The sequence below is a fragment of the Primulina huaijiensis genome, chromosome 9, assembly GCF_012295235.1.
Source record: "Primulina huaijiensis isolate GDHJ02 chromosome 9, ASM1229523v2, whole genome shotgun sequence".
NCBI lineage: Eukaryota > Viridiplantae > Streptophyta > Magnoliopsida > Lamiales > Gesneriaceae > Primulina > Primulina huaijiensis.
In genome coordinates, this window is record NC_133314.1 from 7,651,964 (window position 1) to 7,677,681 (window position 25,718).

At 37.5% G+C, this 25,718-nt stretch overlaps 3 protein-coding genes across 3 annotated transcripts; 2 read left to right on the forward strand and 1 right to left on the reverse strand.

Annotated features, from left to right (window-relative positions):
* Window positions 1–393: 393 nt before the first annotated feature.
* Window positions 394–3,005, reverse strand: LOC140983848 (uncharacterized). Its single transcript, XM_073451006.1, has 2 exons — window positions 1,444–3,005; window positions 394–412 (listed from the first exon to the last, which is right to left on the reverse strand). The coding sequence occupies exons 1-2, from the start codon at window positions 3,003–3,005 to the stop codon at window positions 394–396; spliced, it is 1,581 nt and encodes a 526-aa protein (XP_073307107.1).
* Window positions 3,006–4,714: 1,709 nt separating this feature from the next.
* LOC140984986 (probable ADP-ribosylation factor GTPase-activating protein AGD8) lies at window positions 4,715–18,112 on the forward strand. Its single transcript, XM_073452701.1, is given in 8 exon segments — window positions 4,715–4,940; window positions 5,054–5,172; window positions 15,353–15,635; window positions 15,638–15,817; window positions 15,950–16,219; window positions 16,680–16,805; window positions 17,282–17,380; window positions 17,793–18,112. Coding segments are annotated over 8 exon segments (1,254 nt in total). The 5' UTR covers window positions 4,715–4,871; the 3' UTR covers window positions 17,901–18,112.
* A 4,306-nt stretch (window positions 18,113–22,418) lies between these two features.
* LOC140983787 (uncharacterized) lies at window positions 22,419–23,663 on the forward strand. The gene has a single exon (XM_073450922.1). It carries the CDS (start codon window positions 22,429–22,431, stop codon window positions 23,581–23,583), a length of 1,155 nt encoding a protein of 384 aa, XP_073307023.1. The 5' UTR covers window positions 22,419–22,428; the 3' UTR covers window positions 23,584–23,663.
* Window positions 23,664–25,718: the final 2,055 nt, after the last annotated feature.

Here is a 25,718-nt window from a genome sequence, read left to right on the forward strand (position 1 = left end):
GGCGCCGAGCTTACAAAAATAAAACTCTCGACAGTGAAGGCGGTAAGAAATTACCGCTTGGGCGCCGAGTCTTCTGGACTCCGCGACTTAGAAGCTTATATTCTCCAAATTCGATTACACAGACAATGAACGACGCCTCGAGACTCATCCTAGGACACCATGGCACTGATTCTTCTCCACAAAACGTCCCAACATCTCCAAAACGACGCATCATAAACAACACAACAAAACCGTGATTTCGACACCATTATTCTTCCTAAGGTTTCTATTATTTCTCAAGCCATTCCCGACTCAAAACGAAACCTCAAACGGTACCTGAACACCTCCCGCATCATTTCTAAATGTAGTAGTGATGGCCTAGCCATGTCCAATGAATTCTGCAACTCAAACACTTCAAGAATTCATCAATAACCTATTTTTAAGAAAAACACAGTTTGAGCAGTCTCACAGAAACGATCATAACTCACTCAATTTTTATCCAAATAATTCGAATTTTATATCAAATCGAAGGTATCAAAAAGTTCTACGTTTCATTGTTCGAAAGTTTTCCCAAATTCTCGATCAAAAAGTCATAGTTTTTAAATGAACAGCAAAAACGTGATTTTTAAATTCAAAAACATTAAAAATGCTATCTAAACAATTTCTGCTCAAACTTTACACATCACACAGTAGTTTTACGCATAATAAATAACACAACGCATAATATGACGAGATCGATGCATAAACAAAAGAATATACGTGCCTTCTGACGTTTAAAACTCACGATACATTGATACCGAAGTGGAAACGTTGCGAAGCTTGATCCGGAACGATTAGTGGCTCGTTTTCTCTTGAAGAAAACTCACGAAAATTGCTGGAAAAGATGAAGAGAAGGGGCGGCTGCTCTCTAGACCAAGAACCCTAGGTTTTCTCTTAAAAAAAATCTGAATTGAAACTTGTGTGTGTGTTGTGTGCCATGTATTTGTGTGCGTGAGTGTGTGCGTGCGTGTGTTTGGTTAATTAGGGAGAGAAAAATTTGCTTAATTATATAATTAACAAGGTAATTAAAATATTAACTCCCCACTAACTTCTAATAAAATTCTCTAATTAACGCAACAAAATACACAATGCCAACTTTAAAAGGTTTAAAATTCTAAAATCACTAATTACATAAATTAGGTTTTAAATTGCTAAAACTTATGAATTATTTAAAAATGCCCCAACCCTAACTTAAAATAAGTTATCACATTTTAAAATTGTCAAAATCGTCACCGGTCGCTTTTCCTCGATCCCGCATCGAATAATCGCCTGAAACATGAAACTCGAGAAAATATTTTAACGTGCATCACGTAAACATCAATAATTTAAAATAATGCAATTTCATAAAACACGCATCGCTAAAATTATTTTAACAATTAAATAAATGATTTAACAATTAAATAAATGCATGGATTTTACGCGTACTGATTTTGGGCTCTACAAATATTGTCCGAGATGAGCCGATCCTGAATGAAGGCACTCTGAAAAGCATCCACTGTCTGCTTTAAGATCGGCCTAAGCCTGTTTTTAAGAGCTCGAGCAACAATCTTATAGCAAACATTACACAGGCTGATATGACCAAAATCTTTCATAGTCATGGGAGACTTAATTTTTAGGATCAAAGTGACTATGATATCATTCCATGCATCAAGTGGTTGCCCATCATTTAGAATCCTTTGGACTGCCTCAATTACTTCCCCAACAACCGAATTCCAGAACTTTTGATAAAAGAAAAAAGACATACCATCACTCCACGGAGCTTTATCAGGATGCATATCAAATAAAGCCGTCTTAATCTCTGCTGCTGAAAAGGAGGCATTCAGTATAGAATTCATGTGCTCGTCAATAACCGGCTCCTCACAATCAAGGATATGTCTTCTATCTTCCAGAGTAGGATTATTCGACGCAAACAAATTGGTGAAATAATCTTCAATAATTGCATTCATTTGAGCTTTCTCAGTACACCAATCCCCATGGCTTGAGACCAAACCCCAAATATGGCTCTTGTCCTTTCGAATTGATGCACAAGAATGAAAATATTTCGAGTTCCTGTCACCATGGGCCAACCAACTGATTCTACTACATTGCCTCCAGTACATCTCTTCTTTATGTGCTAGTATTTCAATCTCTTTCTCTAGAGAATTTATTTGTTGCACATTGTCCATCCACTTATCTCTAGTTTTCAAGTTATGAAGCTGCATCCTCTTGTGTTTTAGTTGCCGAGGGAGATTTCGAAATCTGTTACCAGCCCATGTTTGAAGGGCTTGTTTACAGCTCAAGATATGATCTTGTAAGGTCAAAGAAATGTTTAATTTTTGCCACCCAAGCTCCACTATATCCTTGCATTCTTCTTCAGTGACCCAATGAGGCTCAAAGCAAAACACATGGCCCCTATGCACTAACTGGTCATTTGTCTTCCCCAACTCAAGCAAGATCGGCCTATGATCCGCGTGATAAAAATCAAGGGATTGAGCTTTTGCCACTGGATACAACAGTCGCCATTCAAAAGTAGCAACAAAGCGGTCTAGTCTTTCAAATAATATAATATGTTCCGGGGATCGGCGATTTACCCATGTAAAAAGGTCCCCACTCCCGTGAAGATTTTGCAGGCCACAATCACGAGTATCCCGGAAGGCTCTAGTTTGAGCAGCAGGCCTTCTATTACCCCCGAATTTCTCGTTATCGAAACTTATTTCATTAAAATCTCCTCTGACCAACCAAGGAATACCATGCAATTCTGGGACCCTACTTAGCCGACGAAGGAGAGCACAAGAAGAATGTCTAAGTTGCGTTTCTGGGTGACCATAAAAACCCGTAAATCTCCATCGTTTCTCGTCATGTTGTACCAAACAATCTATGTGTCCCAATGTATAAGAATATATAGTAACGTCAAAAGGCGATTTCCACAGTAATGCCAATCCTTCGCTTCTACCAACACAATTAACCACGAACATACCAGAGTATATCCCAATACATCTTTCCACCATGTGAAATTTGAGTCCCTCCTTTTTGTTTCACATAAGAACATAAGGGTTGGGTTTCTTTCTGCGACAAGTCGCTTGAGTTCACGGAATGCTCGTTGGTTTCCAAGAGATGCAACTCATTGGTTTCGGCGGGGTTGCTTGGCAGCCGCCGCCGCTTGTTCTGGTATATGATAGTCATTGAAGACTCCAACCTTTCGTTTGTTAATGGTGCTATCCAAGTCTGCCAACCTCAACTGCTGCTGATTGCCCCGTTCCAACCCACCAGGGAGAAACGACTCTGACAAATAATGTCCTTTCTCCCTAGCCCGTCTCTTCCATTTCCTCTCGGCCTTAGATCCTGTATGCCCCAGTTCAATCTCACTTTGAGCGCTGATAGATGTTTCCGATACAATGGCACGAACACCTGGTACAGATACATCACAGATAGGAACGGTATTTAGTTCATCACTGTCCTTGTAAATTGCTGAAGGTGAGATGTCCGCATAAGCATTCGTGTTTCGAGTTGAACTTGTGGTTGGAGAACTAGTATGGCTTCTATATGATTTAGTAGGAGATGTGCCTCGCTTTTTCTCCCCACCACTTATGTAATTATCTAAATACATAACCACATATTAATTAATAGCACGTTCTTAAAATAGAGTAGATAAATATTAAATATTTATAAAATACTTAATTATTTATAAAAATCTAATTCTGTCATAGAATTGATTAGTAATAATACAATCCTATAAAAAAATATGTTTGGTACTAGATTTGCATTATATTATTTATTTTAATCACTGATTCCAAAGAAAATGTAATTTATGCACTCTATTTCCTATTTTTAAAATTTTAATTAAGAATTAGAGGTTTTCTTTTTGCCTCTAATGTGAAGGACATTGCTGTAAAATATGATAAACAATAACTTATTGTATTACATTAAACTATACTCAATCGTTCTACTTAACATTCAGTAGATACACGTTGAATCGATCTCAAGGCTATGTTTAATTTGTCACATAATGTGGATCCATCCAACTGCTGTATTTATTTTTCTCCAATTGACCGGTCGAAAGCATATAAAATAGTGCACAAAGTTCAAACCATATTCCCAATAGCATCGAACAATGAAGAAGAAATTTTAAAATAGAAATATTGCATAAAGATCCTACCATTAATGTCCATATTGTCGGAACATCACTCTAAATAATTACGTATTGATATGGGAATATATCAGTGACACAAAATGAAATAATTACGTATTGATATGGGAATATATCAGTGACACAAAATGAAGTTGAATAGGGACGGAATCCTATGCTACATTTGATGCTCTAAACCGTGCTACATTTTACTCAAAAAAATCTCATTTGTACAAATTAATAAAAAATAAACGCAATATTAAACATGTATGAAAAATTACAATAAGTGATTTGATAAAACATTCAATTCATATATTAGTTTTAAATAAATCGACAATAAATTATATTCAAGACATGATAAATGATTAAAACAATATATTGATGATTTTTTAAATTAAAAAATAGATAAATCGGACGTTTTGTTTCTCATCCACAATGTTTAATGAATTTAAATTTTAATGATTTTTACATAAAAAAAACATTTGTTTGAGTAAAATGTATTACGTTTTGGACATTCATGACCGCCGAATGACCTAAAGCATGACCATCGTGTCAAATGACGAAGATACTCCCTACGGCATATCCCCGTTTGAAACAAGAAATATAAATCGAAAAATTGAATGAGCCGCTTCGCATCACATTTCTGCCATTTCCATTTGGGTGAATTCTTCCCCTCCGCATGTCTTCCCTATTGTGATATTTGTTACTTGAACACTCACAAATCGCACAAAATTTTTGTGGAGCAGGAATGACTTTCGACAGCTCCACCGACAAGAACCAATTTTTTCGCAAACTCATGTCGAAATCCGAAAATAAGGTGGATTTTGTGGTTTTATGCTAGTTTTTCTTGATTAATTGATGTGCATGATATCGATTTTTGTGATGATGTGATCTGATCAAGATCCGCGAGATTACGTTTTCTGATTTCAGATGTGTTTCGATTGCAACGCGAAGAATCCGACATGGGCGTCGGTGACGTATGGGATCTTCTTGTGCATTGATTGCTCGGCGGTTCATCGCAGTCTGGGTGTTCACATAAGCTTCGTTAGGTAATTTTTTTCCCCCGATTTGAGTTTCCGTTATATTGTTTTGCGTCGTGGATCACTTGGCTTGCAGGTAGATTTTGATTTAGCTTCGTTTGTAGTTTATGATTTTCATTCTTTATGTTATATAATATACGTAGTGCCTTTGAAAGATTTCTCAGGTCGTACAACGTTTTGCTTGTCAAAAGGTGAAATCTTACGAGATTAATTGTATTATGCGAAAATTCAATTTCTAGTCTCTAGCTAGTATATCTGTAATTTCATTAATATCTGACTTCACTGGAAAAGAAAAACTGAGGCCTTATTTGGTTGGGCCTGGAGTTAAATTCCGAGGTCAATCACCCTTCGGAACTTCGGATTAAATTGTTATACTATTTTTTCTTCCTCATATTATCATTAAACTACATCTCTTTCTGCACATCACATCAGCTTTCAAAAATTATACCCGAATAACATCTCAAAAGTTATTTTCTAACATTTTTCTGAAATTATTTTAGTTGAGTTGATCGGAAATCTAATCAAACGCTACCTGGGTGTAGACTTTGAATTTTTGACCTTTGTGCTGGACATGTTCTTCAGAACTATGAACTTGTTTTTTGATCGGTGTCCTTTGGTCGAATTCAGAAGCTTCTGTTAGTATTTATTTTGAGAAGTCCATGAGATGAGTAGCTTGTATTTGATTGTAATTTATAGTGTTGTTCTTTTTGAGAAAATTATGTGGATTCTGCTAGAGCTATTAATCTAATTTTGTTTTAAGTTCAGTGCCATGAATGAAGGCTGGAAATTATATTGCATCAGGTTTGCTAAATTAAATGATTGAAACCTAAGTGACTTCATGCTGTTTGTGAGTTTTAGACGAACATTGTGAATTACAAAAATACTATACTGCACTATCAGAAAGTTTTGGAAAGTTTATCTTGACTTTTACTAGATAGTGGAACTTTCTTTGCAACAATTTAACATACATTCTAGATGATTCCTTGTTGATTTGGTTTACTTCAGGCGTCCTTGTTGATTTGGTTGACTTCAGGCGTATTTCTTTACGTATTTTCCAAACAGACCAATAAAGTTTTTCATAATTAATTTGTGATCCACATTGATCAGCTTATCACGATTGGGAGTTTTTTAGTTGGCCTGGTAGCTTCAGTCATCCTGTGACGGTGTTATCCACATTGGGTCTCACATATAAGTCCTGTTTTATGGTAGAGGTCTATCCCAGTTAAAGCTTGGAACTGCTAACATGATATCCTAAAATGCTTCTTTGCTAGATATTTTGTTATGAATTGTAAAAGACAGCTTAAGAACTCTCACATGAAGATCTCTCCTTGTTTGAGGGTATTCTTAATCTTACCATGAAACAGAATATGTTGATTTATCTAAATCAGTATATCTTACTAAGGGAAGTTTTGCTTTTGTTCGAGGGCTATGATAGCTTAGTGTTGCTAAATTTCCATATCACTATCAGCGGTGGAAATGATTTTGAACATAGGCTTTTGGTTGGCTGCTGTGTAGAGGGGATAACCTGAAGTCCTTTACGTATGCTTGCAGAGATGAATGATCGTGCCTCAATAGCATACACTTACTGTTGACACCATAGTTGTAAAAAGCGTGCGCCTAGGTGCAAGTCACAGCAGGAGCACCCTACGCGCCTGGGTAACCATCCAAGTGCAGACCTTGCAAGAGGCGAGCCCAGCAGGCTTGCTTGAGGCGAGAAAAAGCGCGCTTTTGTGAAAATTGTTTCTGAGCAATTTTTTTCCACGTTAACATAACCCAAGCTCAATTAGATTAAGCCCATAATGTTTGGATCTAAGTCTCCTAACACATTTAATTATGCAAATATTAAATAATAGAAAAGAAAGACAGATGTACTAATATGAAATATGAAATATAATCTGAAAAATATCACAACTAAGGATAGAATCCTTTTACGAGAAGAATGCACTCACTCTCCTTCCCCTAGCACAAGCTAGTAAGAACTCTAGCACAAGCTAGTAAGAACAAAACACAATAAACATGATTGAATCCTCTTTTCTTCCATCTTCGTAATTTATATTCTCATCTCCTAATCTCTTTCCTCTTCTCCAAGTTATCGGTTCTAGAATTCTCTTGATAAGTGGATAGGCCTAGTTTATCTAGGTCCATGACAATAACCCCATCATTACTTATCCGGCCCATTTATTCTTAAGTACCTAACAATACACTCCCCCTTGAACAAGAGACTTATCTTCAAGGCTGGTAATGTGAGGGGCCATGATTTTAAATGCTAACTTATACCATCCCCAATTCATCATAGCTCTATACCCTCCTCCATCAAAGACTCTTGTTTGGCTTGTACCCTAGATTGAATGGCTAAATCCCTTCTTTTCAGCCTTACCAACAGCCTAGTAGCTTATTACGTTGGCACAATCCAAATTTGAGTTATGACACCCTTCAATAAAACCAAAATCCGTTGATTTTCTTGCCATCGTGAGATCTTCAACGACTCTTGTGTAATAAGCAATGACATCACCACCCCTTTTTTTTACCGACGCCTTCCTAATCATATTCAAACTAAGTTGCTTCTCTTGTCTACATCGATTTCTTCACAATCTGGTTTAACATTGTTATCTGAAGACCAATGAGGACCATGATGTAGCCCAATTATTCCGTTAACAACATTCATGTCTCTAGTCCAATGGGCCAAGCAAACAATTGCTTTCTGCAAGCTGTTGTGAAAATTTTCATCGGCTTGGCTGTTTCCATTATACTCCCCTAATTCCATCCGCATTATAAATCGTTCATTTTCACCCCAATCAACTCCTGAGTTCTTAAGGATCCAGAGGCTTCCATTATCAACCCTACGACCAATAGCGAGAATAGCATGGTTACCATTGAATATTATGTGCCCACGGCTTTGAGAACGAAAACCTCGCCTACCTCCAAAACTGATGAAGTCCCCTGCAAAATCCACCCATTGTTGTTTGGACCAAGAAATACGATCTCCACAATCTGCTAAGCACCTACTGGGATTGATTGTCGATGGGTTAGTGAACTTCCGGACGGCTGAAGTTTCTCCACTTCCTTTTATTGCTTCGATGTCTAGTAGTTCTGTCGATCTCCTCATTGTTACGCCTCAACATCACTGCCCCTACTTTGATTATATTGGGTCAGGGGCTTTTGCCATCTTCCCATCCTCATTTTTGGGCATACAAATTAAAAAGCCCATGTATTGTTTATAATCCCTGGCGCAATTCCAAGTCAATCCTGAAACGTCTGCCTTTCTTTTTCTCAAAATGTGCTAGAATTTTATTATTATTATTTTTTTTTAAAACCTCACATAGCATTCGGCCGAACCATAAAATTTCATAAAATATTTTTGACATCATTTTAAAATAAACAACCAACTAACATTTTTCTAAATCTAAAAATAACATTTGAAAAGTATAGCCCATATTGTAACCTCTCAAAAACCACTCGTGATCATGATAAAAGTCATAAAATCTTTTAAAATAAATCATAACATATATGCGGAAACTAGCGTCGGTCCTCGGGTCATGTGCACCATCCGTCCAGTCGGATCAACCATCAAGACCTCCATTAGCATTATCATGATAACCTGCATCCATCACACCTAGTGAGTCTAAAGACTCAACACACCATAATCTTTATAACAAATAATACATATAAAATCACATGCAACAGTGAAAAATACTTGTACTTAAAATATCGTTTTCATGAAGATGCATAAACTTAAAACATTAACATTTTCGTAAACCTTTTTATGATGCATGAACTTTAAATAAAAACATTTTCATAATGATGCATCAACTTTAAACATAAACATTTTCATGACATGAATAACATAAACCTTAACCTTTTACTTTTTCCTCAACATAACATAACATAAAACATTTTTCATGATCATAAACATTTTTCCTTTTTCCTTTGTTGAATTCAGATCGTTAATTGTGACTTTCCTGACATGACATGACATGATCGATGGATCCATCTACATATAACCACAGTACTGGGCGGCGGGGACATCAGCGACGCTCTCACCGGTCAACTGAGCCTTGGCCTAACATGATCGAATAGAAATACGATCGTCGGGGCTCCCTCTGGGGCCTTCTCCCATAAATGGGCTCCCTCTGGGGCCTTCTCCCCTCACGATATTCCCATTCTTCCTCAAACCTCATAACCTCATATTCGCAATAATGGAAACACGATCGTCGGGCTCCCACTGGGACCATCACCCTCACGACATCGCCATTATTAACGAATTAGTCACAATCACTTCACCTCCTTCAACATTTTACATTTTCATCACTTATAAAAATCATCCATATAATATCATTTTTATTTTTGAAACCAAACATACAACATGTCTTTTAAATGTCAACCTTAAATCATAAAAATCCTATAGACATTTAAAAATCATAATTTAATCATGAACATTTCATAAACATTTAAAAATAATCATTTTAACCTCAAAATATTTAAAATAACATTTTGACATTTTAAATCATAAACATATAAAATCCATGTCAGAAAAATTCATAAACATTTGAAATAATCATATTAGCACATAAAACAGCATTCTGGGCACTGCCATGACGTTTACTAATTTCTAGGTGTGAAAAGACCGTTTTACCCCTGGACGTAAAATTTCACGTTTTTGACATTTTCTTAATTTATTTGACTCTAACATGTCCGAACTAATTATCTAAGCCTACATGAATTTTCTCATATTTTTATTTAGCTTACATCGATGACTTTTAAATTAATCTTCAAATGTAACATATTAATGCGTTTTAATCCCGAATTAAACCAAACCTTAATATAAAATTTCCAAATTCAAAACTTAGACTTATAATAATTATTTAAGCTTAAACCTAATTTTTCATAATTTTATGAAGCTTAAAACTATGCGTTTTAATTAACTCGTTAATTAACGTTTCGTGCGGCGATTAAATCCCGAATAAATCCAAAACTCGTTATTTTGATCCCAAATTTTTAAAATAATATTTTTAAGATTTATTCTACCCTTCCAAGTCATGAGCCACCCCCGTGGACCCTTGGATCTATTTATCCTTCTTAAATTTTCGTTTTTTACACCCTAACGTTCACACCGAGCCATCTCCTAATTTACTCGAGCCACGCCCAAGCCACCTTGAACCAAAACCTAGCCAACTCACCTAGGGACCCTACTGTGCAAGCCCAGCCCGTAAAACAACCCCTGGCCCGCTCAAAACCTTCCTGAAACTTGACCCAAATCTGTACATGTGTGTGTGAGTTTCATAGTTGCTCTAGGACTCCTAGTTATCCTAGGACTCTACCAGCTGAGCCACTACCGACCCCATCACACCCTAACCTTCCCTAGACCACGCCCAGACCAACCCCAGACCAACCCCAAGCCCTGGACACGAGCACCAACCCATCTGCACAAGACAGCAGCCTCGCGTCCACTTTGATTCCTCACGGTTCCCTCCTTTTTCTTCGAGCCAGCAGCAAGCCAGCCGCACCAGGCCCTAGCCCAACCCATGATCATGACCCTAGGACCCTGATGAACCTACCCTGAGCCACCTAGCCCCAGCAGCAACCCCCCCTGGCTGCTGTCACAGATCACGCACACAATTTTGGGGGAGAGTCCCGCATCACGTGGACTCTTCCCCAGCCCATGGCTCGAGCCACCCTCGAGTCCCAACCTTCCTTACCCCTCTGGAACAGCCTGAACCACAGCCTAGACGTCCTAGTCCAGCCCTCTCTCGAGCCACCCTCACAAATCTCTCGGTCACCCTCAAGTATGCCTCGGAAGAGCCCTTTCACGTGGGGACTCTTCCCCAGCCCCTTAGCGCAAGCCCTGGCCATGCAAGGGACCTTTCTAGGACCTAACCACATCCCAACCGAACTCTCCTCAAGACCAGGTCGAGCCCCTAAGCCCCATGCAAGGAAATCGAACCCATGAAGACAACACAACTCTCGGCCCTTCTTTCTGGTTTCAGCCCACGATTCCAGCTTGATCTAATCTTGTGTGCAGCTTATTTGTGTGATTAGGACTCTTTAAAACATGTAGAAACCACCCTTAAACCTTACCTAATCATGGCAGCCCCTTAGGATCATGTTAAACATAGATTTTGGATCAACATGCATGATTTAAAAACCCTTCTTGATGCAAAAACGAAATTATTACCAAGGTTCCCTTAATTTTCATGCAAAACACAATTAATTAAATACTATGGTGTGATAGATGAGTAAAGGAAGAATTATGGCGTGCCTTTGCGTTTTAAACACACGAAAAACTGTTGACGACGAAGAACGGGACGGAACCTAGGCTATCTTCTCCTTGAGCCCCTTCGAATTTTCTTCCCAAAGCTTGGATGTGTAGTGCCGTGTGTGTGGTGTCTTGGGAGAGAGTTTATGAATTTTAAAAGTGGGTGGCCGTGAGTTTCAATTGCAAAAGTGAAGGGTTTTTGGGTGATTAACACTTTTAAATAGCTAATTAATTTGCTAACTAGGCTTAGGCCTATCAAGCCATTAAATTAAGCCCATTAGTCTAATTAGGATTTAAATAAAAAATTAAAATAGTTTTTGGTAAAATAGTTTGTAGATTAAATAGCCGGGTTGCTAAAAAGTTCATATTTTTGTTGAAAAACCAACACCGATAAAATTTATATCCCGGCGTATAAAATCACCTCGAAACCCCTTATTTTCAAAAATAAGAAAAAGCATCTCCCTTATTTTAAATAATTAAAAACAATTATTTATTAAAAACATTTTCTATTTTTCAGCCCTCGGTCTCCGTTCCTCGATCGCAACTCGAATATCCTTTTAAAAATACATTTTAATGCAACCATGTAGAAAAATATATTTTAAACATGCAAATATGCACAACATAATTAATTCATGCAATTAAAACAATTAATTAAAATACACAAGAAAATTAATAATTTGCGCATGTGGTTCGCGTGGACTTTTAAATTTTCGGGGCGTTACAAATCCAAACTCAAACTCATGTAGCAGCACTTCCTTTGACCACTGGACTGTCATCCATCACGCAGAAACCTGGCTGGCTTCCGTCGCTCCCTACTCCGATTTCTACCAGCAACCCAACACCGCCCGATTCAGCGCCAATTACCGGCGGCACTTCTCCCTTTTCCTTCGGATAAAATTGCTTTCCAAACAATTGCAATTGCAGTCACTGTTTCCTTCATATTTTGGATACTTCCCACGGGTGATATATCTTGGTATGGTTGGCCCAGAATAGGTCTCTGGGCCCAATATTGCATGGAAATGCCTGCCCAACCCTCTAGGCTCCTTTGGTCTTCCTTATCCAATTCATGAGCACAAACTCCACCCCGAATAATTGCAATTGGGTCCTGAAAACGATGACCTCCACCTATCGTAACTTTGGCCCTCTCAACTCCTCTGTAGCCTGCACAACGGTGATGTCTCTCGGATTCACGACCTTTTGACCACTATATCGAGCAATTAGCTCTTGGGTATTGTTATCCTGGTATTTCTCAATCCTATGAATCCAACCTGTGGAATTTCTCTCATCGAGCTTCATCCTGAGCATTCTACCACTCTGTTTCTGGTCATCAGGAAATAATGATGACCGTGCTAAACCCTCTATGACCAACTTCTGGTTTTTATGATCTTCTAAACCTCGTGTTCCATAGCCTTAGTTTTCAGTTCACCTGGTGTCATATCATGCCCTTATAAGCATCATCAGCAGCATCTAACACCTTCAATGCCTGTGTTTGGAATAGTTTCAGCCCCTCTGTACCTTTTTGGATTATTTTCTCCAGCACCACACCATTCTCTTTTAACTGAATCAAGACAGACTTGAGTAATTCTGGTGGCATATCCTCATTCTCCTCTAAAATAAGAGACATCATTGTCTCAATTGAATTAAGGACAGATTCTGGGTGTTGTGCGCTTAAATCTCTAAGTACTGAAACATCTTAATGATCAACTCAGTGCATTCTAGGTCCAGCATGATAACACTTAACTTCAGCCATAATTTTCAAAATAGAACTAACCATGTGATGAGATCTATGAGATGTGTCTGCCAATTCTTCAAAAGTGGATACGGTCAATTCAAAAACTTCCATCATTTTATCATCATCATAAAGAACATTGGGTGCAGAAATCGTGATGATCTCACTACTTATGCACGTTAGCAACCCTTGCCCTTACCTCAGCTTCATAATGCTTCAGAAACTGCTCGCAGCTAAAGGCATCCATCAGTGGTGAAAGTGCAATTATCATGGCTCTGGTAGGTGACTACTCCACCATCGACAGAAGATCCTCATCTCGATCGAGCAGGAAGATGAATTTATCAACAGAAAATGGAGGCTGGTACAACGCCAAAACCACAACCATAAGCTGTTCTTCAACGTCTTTCTCTACAGACAGCAGCATTGTTGATGATCACTGAGTTGGCAGCTAGAAATCTCTTCTTCAATTCGAATCCGGCAGGTTGGGCCAATTGTTAGGATCTAAATCTCCCGACACATTTAATTATGCAAATATTAACTAATAGAAAAGGAAGACAGATTTACTAATATGAAATATGGAATATAGTCTGAGAAATATCCCAGCCAAGGATAGAATGCTTTTACAATAAGAATGCACTCACGCTCCTTGCCCTTAGCACAAGCTAGTAAGAACCGTAGCTTAAGCTAGTAAGAACAAAACACAATAAATATGAATGAATCCCCTTTCCTTTCATCTTCCTAATTTATATTCTCGCTTCCTAATCTCTTTCCTCTTCTCCAAGTTATCGGTTCTAGAATTCTCTTGGTAAGTGGATAGGCCCAATTTATCTAGGCCCATGACAATAACCCCATCATTACTTATCCGACCCATTATTCTGAAGTACCTAACACATAACCTTTTAATTATTAGAAATCCATATATGTATCGACGGACTTTTATTCCATCAAAACTCTTGAGCACAAGGCACCATCTTTCTCTTAATTTTAATCTGTGGAGCCTTATTTTTTTCTTCTCTTTGCAATTTCAATTATTATGCTTCTATAATACTTCTTTATTTTGGTTTTTTTTTATAGGAACTTAAATTTATTAGCAGTCACTTTTTTTTCTTTCAGTTCTTTTTTACTGCAATTTAATTGCAAGACCTAATTAGCTTTTTATATAATGTTTTCTTTAAGAAGACAGAGGGTTAACAATTAGGTAATTGATTTTGTAAAACAAATTATACTATATATTTGTTAATGAATTTTTTATTTTAATCATTGTTTAGTATTTTGTGAAATTTGTTTCTATGTATATAAATTTTAGTTAAATTGACCTTAAATATGTGAATTCTAACCATTTATACTTAGTGCGCCTTACTTCGATAAGGCGTGCGCCTCGCCTCGCCTTTTGCCTTGAGCCTCAGGCTCCATGACGCTTATGCGCCTTAGTGCGCTTTGCACTTTAAATAACTATGGTTGACATGGTGAAATGTTGAATTCGATATAAATATTGACTATAATAAGAACTGCACACTTGAATTTGGTAGATCAGGACTATTGACAAATAATTGCAAGATAATAGATTCAAATATGATTTTTTTTTAGTCTTATTCTAGGGGGTGAGAGGACTTGAACCGAGTCATTACAAGGGGGAAACAAGGTGAGACCATTGGAGCTAAAGCTCGGTCTCTCAAATATGATTTAGGCATTCACAGTTTTTATTTAGCTTTAGTGTTTCGAAGGGTGGAAAAGTTGATGAATTTATCTTAAGGCTTAAGCATTCTTCAGTTTATTAATATTTTCAAATGTGCTCAACATCTTCGAGACCTTATAAGAGCGAACGGTGAACATGCACCCAGCCTCACTAGGATGAGGATAAAGAACAGTAAAAAATAGCATCAGTATGACTGTGTGTGAGTAAAAACAAATTAAATCAAGGAGAAAAATGCTCGAAACTGTGTGAGTAAAAACAAATTAAATCAAGGAGAAAAATGCTCGAAAGTAAGAAAATAATTGAGCTAGAGTTAGAAACATGTGTTTCAACAATGTAATTTTCTGGTTCGAGTTCCTGTAATCTATCATAATTTTGGCTCCTAAGACATAATATTTTTTTGAAGGCGAATGGAAAGGAAAATGCTGAACATAACTGGCACATGGGAATCTTTAAAGCACCTTCTCAAAATATTTTGTGTTCTATCGTCACGGAAGCTGACTTTAACTTGCAGGTCAACAAATTTGGATTCTTGGACTCCCGAGCAGTTGAAGATGATGTCCTTCGGTGGAAATACACGAGCTCAAGTTTTCTTCAAGCAGCATGGATGGACTGATGGAGGCAAGATTGAGGCAAAATATACATCAAGGGCTGCCGAATTATATAAGCAATTACTTTCAAAAGAAGTTGCTAAAAGCAACTCAGAAGAGGCCGGTTTACCTTCATCTCCTGTTGCTTCTCAGTCACCTAAGGCTTCTAATGGATTTTCTGATGTCAACAGCAACCTCATCGAAGACCAAAAAAAAAGGCTTCCGAAGACACCCTGAAGGAAAGTTCTTCACTTAAAAATGGTTCTGCAGACTTTTCTGCTTCTCCAAGAGCCTCTCATACTGTTTCGATGACAACTGTTAAAAAGCCTCTTGGTGCAAAGAAAACTGGGAAAACCACAGGGCTTGGTGCTCGAAAGCTTAGTACCAAGGTAATATGGTTTCTGTTGTAAATGAAATGTTTTGAAGTGAGTGATAGCATGAAATTTTCATAATTTGGTCTTTTGCAACATTATAATCAATTTCTCAATCTATTAAGTGGCCAAATGTTTTATCCATTGCAGCCTAGCGAAAGCCTTTATGAACAGAAACCGGAAGAACCACCGACACATGTTTCTTCGGCCACCTCTTCAAATAGTAGCACCCCAGCAGTTGGTTCATCGTTTACATCTCGATTTGAGTATAATGACAATGCCCAACCTACAGATGGGACATTTGGAAGTGCTCGACTTATTAACCATGTAGCACCGCCAAAATCATCCAACTTTTTTACTGAATTTGGCATGGATAGTGGGTTCCCAAAGAAGGGCACCTTGAACACAACAAAAGTGCAAGTAAGGGAGATATTCTCATTGACGATATGAGAAACTATTTATCTTCTCGCCAATTACTTTGTAGTGTTAGAAATGCAGAATTTCATAATGTGAAGCACGTCCTCATTAGACATGATTATAATCAATTAATTAAAGAACATAAAGTTATTGTTGAAAGGAAGGAGTGAGAAGTGGCTCTTTGCATTTTTATGTTTCCGAAAATAATTTTTTATTGAGATTTGTCTCACATTTTTTGGAAAAACTCAGTATCTTTAATGATCTTATTTTTATATTTTCTCCAAATATATCATACTCCTTAAAATTCCGTGTAATTGATCGCTGGATGTTATTTTGTTCATTTCTTTGTCTTGCTATCCATATAAGTACTTGTGCAACCATGATATGATTGGAGGTCGGTAATTCATCTTTTTCTATCAAGCATGATATTTTTGAGTAAAATTCCTATCTCGATACCTATCAGGTTGAGGAAACCGATGATGCAAGGAAAAAGTTCTCCAATGCAAAATCTATTTCATCAGCCCAGTATTTTGGTGATCAAAATAAAGACAAGGAGGCAGATGCTTCAATTTCGCTGCAGAAGTTCTCTGTATGTATTAATGTTTATCTTATTTTTCACCTTCCCTTCATCACTCTCTTTTGGTGTTGGGGAAGTTGTTGATTATTGTCTTATTCTTAGTCATTCTTTTTCATCCTTTTTCTTATATATATATATATATATATATCGAGGAAATAAAACCTTAGATTCACTACTTTGGTATGGAACTGTTTAAGATGAGAAATAACTTGCATTCTCTTTTTGATTACTAATATCCAAGTGCATTTTACCGTCATTATTTTGAAATGTATAGTTCAGTTGCTTTTTGTAAACTAATTTAAATATGAGGATAACTTAGTCCATTTCAACTTTTAAGAAATCCTAATAAATTTGAAAGATTCTTTTCATTTCAATGGCCCTTGCTCGTTCCTGTTGGTTAATTTGTGATGGTTGAGCAATGTGGCGTTGTAAAATTTTCAAGAGAATACATTTACATAATATACAAATATTTGTCCTCATGTATGCAGGGTTCAACTTCAATCTCTAGCGCTGATTTCTTTGGCCGTGATGCTAGTGGTTCTCTGGATGTTACTGCCAGTGATCTCATTAATCGGCTGTCTTTCCAGGTACACACACAGCCTTATATTTCTTTCGATTATCCTTGATATCTTTTGTTTCGAAATTATTGATATTTTTTTCTTCTGCCGTCGGTTTATCCCATTCAAAACATGTGGATGCTGGCACATTAGACATTGCTGCTAGAGGATATCAAATTTTTACCAATATATTTAGATTCAAGGGGATTAGATGTTTTTTTCCTTGTTTTCTAATAACAGTGGGATAAGATGTGCTTCACCATTTTGTTATTTGAAAGCGTACGTGATATTTAAATTTTAAAAATGTGTTCGTTCTTGGATATTTTTCGAGAGTCGTTAATGATAGACAAAGAATTTTGATTGCTTATCTGCGTGAAGCCCCAAACAGATGCTACCATCGTTTCTTTCCTTGTTGAATCGTATGTATTATCTTGGTCGTCAGGCACAACAAGACATCTCCTCACTGAAAAATATTGCTGGAGAAACCGGGAAGAAACTGAGCTCCATTGCGTCGGCGTTGCTAACAGATATTCAGGACCGAATCCTCTGATAAAATGCTTCATAGTTTGATAGAGAGCATGTTTGTCATGGTGTGCGACCTCTTAATGATTTGAGATTATGTAGTTTGTGTAAGAAAAAAGTTCACAAGTTTTTGTTTGAAGAGATTGAAATAGGATTTTAGATATATATTCTGCTGTTGCAAGATATAATTCTTTTCCGATTCGCACCCACATATATACCCAATCTCACTTGCATGATGTTCTTTTTATGCTACACAAGGTCACTTGTGAATTGTGGCCCAAACAATGATCCCTGGGATAAATTTCATCCAGTAAAATCTTTTCTGTTATGTTTAATTGGTGATTTTGAAAGTTAAAAGTGATGAGAAATATGAATCTATGTTTTTGAACCTTAAGTTTCGAGGCAAATCCGAAAAAGGTTAATCTTGAGCAATGTTTGATATAAGTAAGAGAAGTGTTAGAGAGACTTGTTATTTTTAGAGAGCTGTGCTCTCCCCTCTCTCTAGGGAAAATGACTTGTTTCGCTTCTTGAGCTCTTCGCTGGTTTCGTGATTTTGATTTTAATCACTCTAGTGTTTTGCTTTGTTTTCTTCGCTGATCTCGGAGCTATTTTCATTATCTTTTTATCTCATCTGTTTTAAGTTAATGGCCTTGCTGATTTTCGCTCTTTTTGGCACTTAATTCTCGCTGCTGTTAGGATCGCGTGGGGATTTAGGTTCTTGTTCTTTCTTGCTTTGTGATTCAATTCTGCTGCTTCTCTATTTGGGTGTTCTTTGTTTCTGTTTTTGAGCTTTGGTGGTAGTTGGTATCTCTTTCTTCTTATTATTTTCGCTACTGAGTGTTGTAGTGCAGACCAAGTGTTTGATTAATTGCCACAATGACTAAACGTGGTAATGATGCAAGCTCTTCTTCGCTTGGTCAGTTGGTAAACAACGAAGGCACAGATTCTACTATGCTTCCTGCTGTTTCTGAATCTCAGAATGATAAGGTGCAAGGTAAAACTTCAGCAGTGCTTGAAAATAATTCTGGTCAGCACAATAATACATCGGCTACTCCAATTGATCCAACGAACAATATCAAATCTACTGATTTAAAGACCCATGGAGTGCACAACAAAGATAATCGTGTGCCATATGCAAGCTTATTCAAGAAAAATCGTATGGCTAATGCTAGCTATAAGCTGGAATTTATGGAAACAGGTACTGGTGATCTGAAATTCGAAATGGAGGATATTGATTCTATTGAAAAGACTCACGGCATTTGTTTGTTGGGATATATCATCAGTGGTAAACCTCCGACAGCCGCTTTATTTGATTTGGTTCGTCGATGGGGATCGGATATTCGCTTTCAAACTCATGATAGTGGATGGATTGTGTTCACTTTTCCAAACACTGAAATGAGAGATCGTATTCTGAACGGAGGACCATATTTGGTGTTTGGTTTTCACTTGTTTCTTAAAGAAATGCCAAGATGCTTTAGGTTTCGAGAAGAGGATATCAACTACATACCGTCTTGGGTTCAAATTCATGGCCTTCCCCCGGATTGCTGGAATTTTAATATTCTTAGTAAGCTAACATCTAGGGTTGGACACCCAATTCATATGGACATGCTTACTCACGATCGTAAAAGAGTCATGTATGCGAGAGTACTAGTTGAAGTGGAAGCATCAAAGCCTAAAGTCACTGAAGTTAATGTTGATTTGCCTATAGGTAAAGTGGCAGTGAAGTTTTTCTATGAACATGAAGTCAAATTCTGTGCTAAATGCAAGATGGCAGGGCATGCAACAGATGATTGTAAGAGTGCTATTAACATTGATGATTATCATGTGGAAGTGTATCCAAAAAATACTCATACCAAACAAAGATCTCGAAGTGTTGCTTGGAACAACAGAAATTCTAGGGGAAGATCGAGATATGGGAAACGTTACTCTCATGCACCAGCCCGAAACAAGTCTGCTGCTACTGTCATTGAAGAGCATACGAAAGATACGTATATGGCAGAAACATCAATTATCAAGGTAACTCCCCAAGAAAATGTTTCTAATGAAGTTATTGAAGAAATTGATGTGACACAGGTAAGAGATAATGGAAAAAAAATCATGGATAACAATGATAATCAAGACAAGTGCTTGACTGAAGTCATTGAGGAGGACTTGGATGGATTTCAAATAGTGGCTAATAAGAATAAAAATAAGAAAAAGAAGAAAGGGAAAGGTACAGTAGCGAAGAACCAAGGAAATAATAAAGAACTGACAGAATTTTTCGAGGACTTGGAAGGGGATAGTTCGTGGGACACTGAATTGGTTAATTTGAAAAACAAAAATAAGAACAGCAGATATTTTGGGACTATGGAGAAGGGGCGGCAACCCGTAATTGCCTCCGGTTCTCAATGATTTTCGCTTGTTGGAATATTAGAGGCTTGAATAAGCCTCTAAAACAAAAGAGTGTTCAAAACTTAATACACTCTAGTAGGTTGGATGTAATGGGTATTCTAGAATCGAAGTTTGACGAAAAAGCTCTCCATAATATGATGAGAATTCGCTTTCCAGGTATGCAAGCTGTACATAATTTCCAATTAAGCAATAAAGGTCGGATTTTTGTGATTTGGAATCCGTGATCAGTGGTTTTAACCACTCTTAGCATGACTGATCAATTGATACATGTTCATATTGCTTGCGTGAAATCTAATATCAATCTGAATATGTCTTTTGTCTATGGCATGAATTCGATTGTGCATAGGAGACCTCTTTGGGATGATTTGAAATTGTTTAGTAACTCTTGCTTACTGCCTTGGATTACTTTGGGTGATTTTAATACAGTGTTATCTCCGGATGATAAATTGCGTGGATTGGTAGTGAGAAATTATGACACGAAAGATTTCGTTGATTGTGTTACTTCTATTGATTTGGTGGATATGCAACAAATTGGGTGTTTGTTTACGTGGAGCAGTCTCATAGTTTGTAGTAAACTTGATCATGTCCTTATTAATCAGAGCTGGTTATCTTCGAATCTTAATGGTATTGCTGAATTTGTTGCTCCGGGTTGTATATCGGACCATACTATTTCTGTTGTGTCTTTACTAAATTCCAGAGATACGAGACAGAAACCGTTTAAATTTCTCAATATGTGGGCAACCAGCGATCGGTTCTTGGAAATTGTGAGGGAAAATTGGAGATTCTCGGGCCATGGTACAGCTCAGTTTAGACTTAAAGAGAAGCTCAAGAATTTGAAGCAGCCTCTTAAAAAGTTAAACAAAAGACACTTTAGCCATATTTCTTCTCGGGCTGCTAATGCGAAACAGAAGCTTGATTTATTACAAGATGATATGTTACGAACAGGCAATATTCCACAAGGCTATAAAGAATGCAAGAGACAAGCAGAATTATTACTTGAGGCGGAAATATCATTCATTGCACAAAAAGCAAAGCTCACTTACCTACAACAAGGTGATAGGTGCACAAAATTCTTTCACGATCTAATTAAAAAGAATAACAAAAAGAATGCTATTGTTGCTATCAAGAATGCAGGTGTTGTCACGGCCGATCCAATGGAAATTGCGAAGTTATTTGTTGCGCATTACAAAAGCTTACTCGGGCAGAAAGTTCATAGACATCATATTGACAAGGAAACGTTGCTTGATGGCCCTCTCATTTCTCCTGATAAATGGGACTCGATGACTACGAAAGTGTCTTGTGAAGAGATCAAAGCTGCTGTGTTCGACATAGACAATGAAAAATCCCCGGGTGCTGATGGTTTTGGTTCTTTTTTCTTCAAGAAATCTTGGGATATCATTAAGGAAGATGTTATTGGCGCTACTTCTGAATTTTTTAGCATGGGCAGATTATTAAAACAGTGGAATCACGCTATAATCGCATTGATACCTAAGTCTAATGAAGCATCTTCGGTGAACGACTATCGGCCGATCTCTTGTTGCACTGTGTTCTACAAAGTGATTGCAAAAATACTATCCAATAGACTAGCTGCTGTTGTGGGGGACTTGTTGATGGTGCTCAGGCTGCATTCATTCGAGGTCGTTCTATTGTTGACAACATTCATTTGGCACAAGAGCTATTGAGGAAATATGCACGCAAGCTAATTTCACCTAGATGCATCCTCAAAGTAGATGTTTGAAAAGCATATGACACGGTGGATTGGTCGTTCTTGGAAGAGGCTTTAGTGGGCTTCAATTTTCCGCCAAAATTTGTGTGCTGGATCATGGAGTGTGTCTTAATAACCTCTTATTCGGTTGCAATCAATGGTAATTACCACGGTCATTTCAAGGGTAAACGGGGATTAAGTCAAGGTGATCCTTTACCCCCTTTCTTATTTACTCTTTGTATTGAAGTGCTTTCTCGCTCGATCAAACGAATGTCCGGATCCTTGAGCTACGGCTTCCACCCGAAATGCATAGATCTTCGCATAACACATTTGGCTTACGCCGATGACTTGTTGCTACTTTCACGTGGTGATATTACTAGTGTCACGAGGATGGTTAATTGCTTGAACAATTTTGGGGACAGCTGGATTGCGAGTAAATTTGTTAAAGTCTAATATTTACATGGCAGGGATTGATGAAAGCACAAAACATGATATTGTACGTATTTCTGGATTCACACAAGGTACGTTACCTTTTCGTTACCTTGGTATACCCCTAGCAGCGAAACAATTGAAATCATCAGATTATTGCAAGATTGTTGATGCTATTGCTGCTAAGATTAACTCATGGCCTAGAAATTCTCTTTCTTACGCTGGCAAGCTTGAGTTGATCAGATCTGTCATACAAGGTATTGAATGTTTTTGGCTTTCGATCCTTACGGTTCCAAACTGTGTCATTGACTCAATTCACTCATTGTGTCGTAAATTTGTTTGGCCATCGAAGCGCCCCCCTATAGCGTGGGAGACACTATGTAAACCTCTATCAGATGGTGGATTGGGATTGAAAAACTTGAGAGCGTGGAATCTGGCATTAATTGCTAAAACTCTTTGGAAGATACATTTGAGGAAGGACAGTTTATGGATCAAATGGGTTAATTATTTTTATAGTTCTTTCGGAGATATTTGGAAGTGGAGATGGCATAAAGATGATTCACCTCTGATCAAGCAAATCTTATCTATAAGGGATGTTTTGATACAGAGAATGTGCTCAGTTGAAGATGCTACTGGCATCTTGCATTCTTGGTTTCATGATATGAAAGGGCTAAATCGCGCTTACATCTGGTTCGCAAATTCTGTTGGAAGATGGCCATGGAAACCACTGATTAATCGCCCATTCATTCTACCGAAACACAAAGTTACTCTCTGGCTTATGGCACATTCAAAGCTCCTCACTAGAGATCGACTGCCATTCGCTACAGATAATTCATGTGTTCTTTGCAATTCCCATCTCGAGTCCATTAATCACCTGTTCTTTGAATGTTCTTTCTCGGCGGCAATTTGGATAGAAGTGAGAGAATGGTTGGGTATGCGCAAAATTATGGGATCACCTGCGGCAATTCTGAGAGCTTTCCGAACCTGCTACAGAGGTAATTCAATGCTATCGAGGATGAGGATTACGGCCCTTGCTTCTACGATTTACTGCATATGGAATGCACGAAACAAGAAGATGTTCGATGATGACACACAACAAACGGACGACTTAGTTCGTAGGGTTAAGATTAATGTTTTCCGTTGTATTCCTAGCTCTATTGATGTATTTCAGTGTGTAATGTACTAGTGGTTTTCTCTTGTCTCTTTTAGGGTCTCTACTGGGATGCCAATCTTGTTGTAACCAAACTTTTTTTACCCTAGTTTTTAATGATATAGTTCATTTTAAAAAAAAAAGAGAAGTGTTAGAGATGTCTTTTACTTTTAATTTTAAAATTTACATAAACACTAGGTATCATCTTGAGCAGTGTTTGATGTAAGTAAGAGAAGTGAGAGATGTCTTTTATTTTTAATTTTAAAATTTACATAAATACTAGGTATTTTTTTATAAACATTTTCTTCTAACTTCAAAACCATCCAAATAAAAACTAATATTTAAAAATCTTAAATGCATAAAAATTTATAAATTGTCAAAAGCTAAATCGTATGTCAATTTAAAATAATCTAAAAATTAAACTTCAAAATAAAGTATAGAATTTTTAAATAAATATCTTCAAAATCTTTTCTTCAAAATTTTAAATGCTAAGCTAATGGGGAAAATAAAAGTCTTACGGGAGTGTACTGTCGGACCCAATCTACTAAAGCGTCAACGCCTCCCTCAAAATCATCATCGTCTGCTTCCATCCAAACCTAGTGAGTCTAATGATTCTGCACGTTCTAAACATACGTAACAAATAATACATATACAAGCACATGCAACTTTAAAATAAATCTTTTAACAAAATAAAATGCCGTAGAAGCTCGTAATCATACATCATATAATAAATCATTAAATCATAAAACTTTTCATCATCGTATGTGATTTTTTGGGTGAAGTTTGATCCTTGAAATTGACTATTATATATCATATCATCATGGTCTATTGATCAATCTAACTATACCAAGTACTTGGGGTGGGCCATCAACAACTCTCGTCATTGGGCCGTGGTCAAATATGAAAATACGATCGTCGGGCCTCTTCTGAGGTTTTTTCTCGTAAACGGGCTGCCTCTGAGGCATTTTCCCTCATGATATCCCCATTAAAGCTTTTGTGTCACAGTCAATTCACATCATTCAAAATATTTTTCTTTTCCTTTTATTTATAAAATATCGTGTCTTTAAAAATCGTAAAATAGCATTTTTTGGGGAAAAATCGTACAACATTTGCATATATCATAAAATATCATATTTTCATCATAAGCGTTTTAAAATATCATTTAGCATGAATTATGATTATTCGGGACAATGTCAGACCTTTCGAACTACCCGAGCCGTAAAATGATCATTTTATCCCTGGACCTCGTACTTCCCAATTTTGACTTTTTCTTACTTTTCTTGACTCGAGCCTATCCCATAGCATCATATAAGCTTAAATTTGACTTTTAATATTTTTCTTAAACGTAAACCTGAGCCTTTCGATTTATTGACTTAATAACTAAACGTGAAGCGTTTTAAACCTGAATAAATTCAAACTTTAATATTTTCTTTCCAAATTTTAATCATAAACTTGTCATCCCTAACTACCCCCGTGAACCACGAACTAACCCCCGTGAGCCACGGTTCGAGCCCCTTATTTTTCCCAAGCCAAAAATGAACCCTACCTCCCTCTACATGTCACGGCTCTACACCAACCCGAGCCACCTTGGACCACGGCTGCATTAGACCACGTCCCGCCCCTGAGCCATCATCTCTAAACCTTATTGGACCAGCCTAGCCACCCAACCCATTCGTGCGCCCAGCCTTGCAGCCGCCGCAATTAGCCTATCGTTCCAAGGCATGCGGCTGCCTCCTTCCGTCGCGCCACCAAGCATAGCCACCCTAGGACACTCTCAGCCTCTGGATGCAGCCAACACAGGGCCAGGAACAAGCCTTGTCGAGCCCTTGCACGACTGTGGTCCAGTCGAACTATGGAAGCCACAACAAACCCTAGAAAACCCTAGGTTCATCCTCCCTTAGCCAAGCATGGTTCTAGGCCTGGTTTTGTACCTAAGCGACCTCTTTCCCGTCCCTTAAGCAAACTCTAATGGCAGCGTACCCTTTGAAATTCATAACATGACTCATATATGCGTATAAAAGTCCAAACTTTGAAAAATATACGCCTAATCGTTAAATAATTTATCTAAACATTTTTCATGCCAGAAAACATAAATCATGCATAATATGATTTGAATGGTGCAAAAAAAAAGTTTAGAAGTGTGTCTTTGCATTTAGAACACTCGAATATTC

What these genes read in the sequence shown, in the direction of transcription:
- LOC140983848 (XM_073451006.1), bottom strand. Translation starts at nt 3,005, where the DNA reads ATGGTGGAAAGATGTATTGGGATATACTCTGGTATGTTCGTGGTTAAT.
- LOC140983787 (XM_073450922.1), top strand. Translation starts at nt 22,429, where the DNA reads ATGGCAGGGATTGATGAAAGCACAAAACATGATATTGTACGTATTTCT.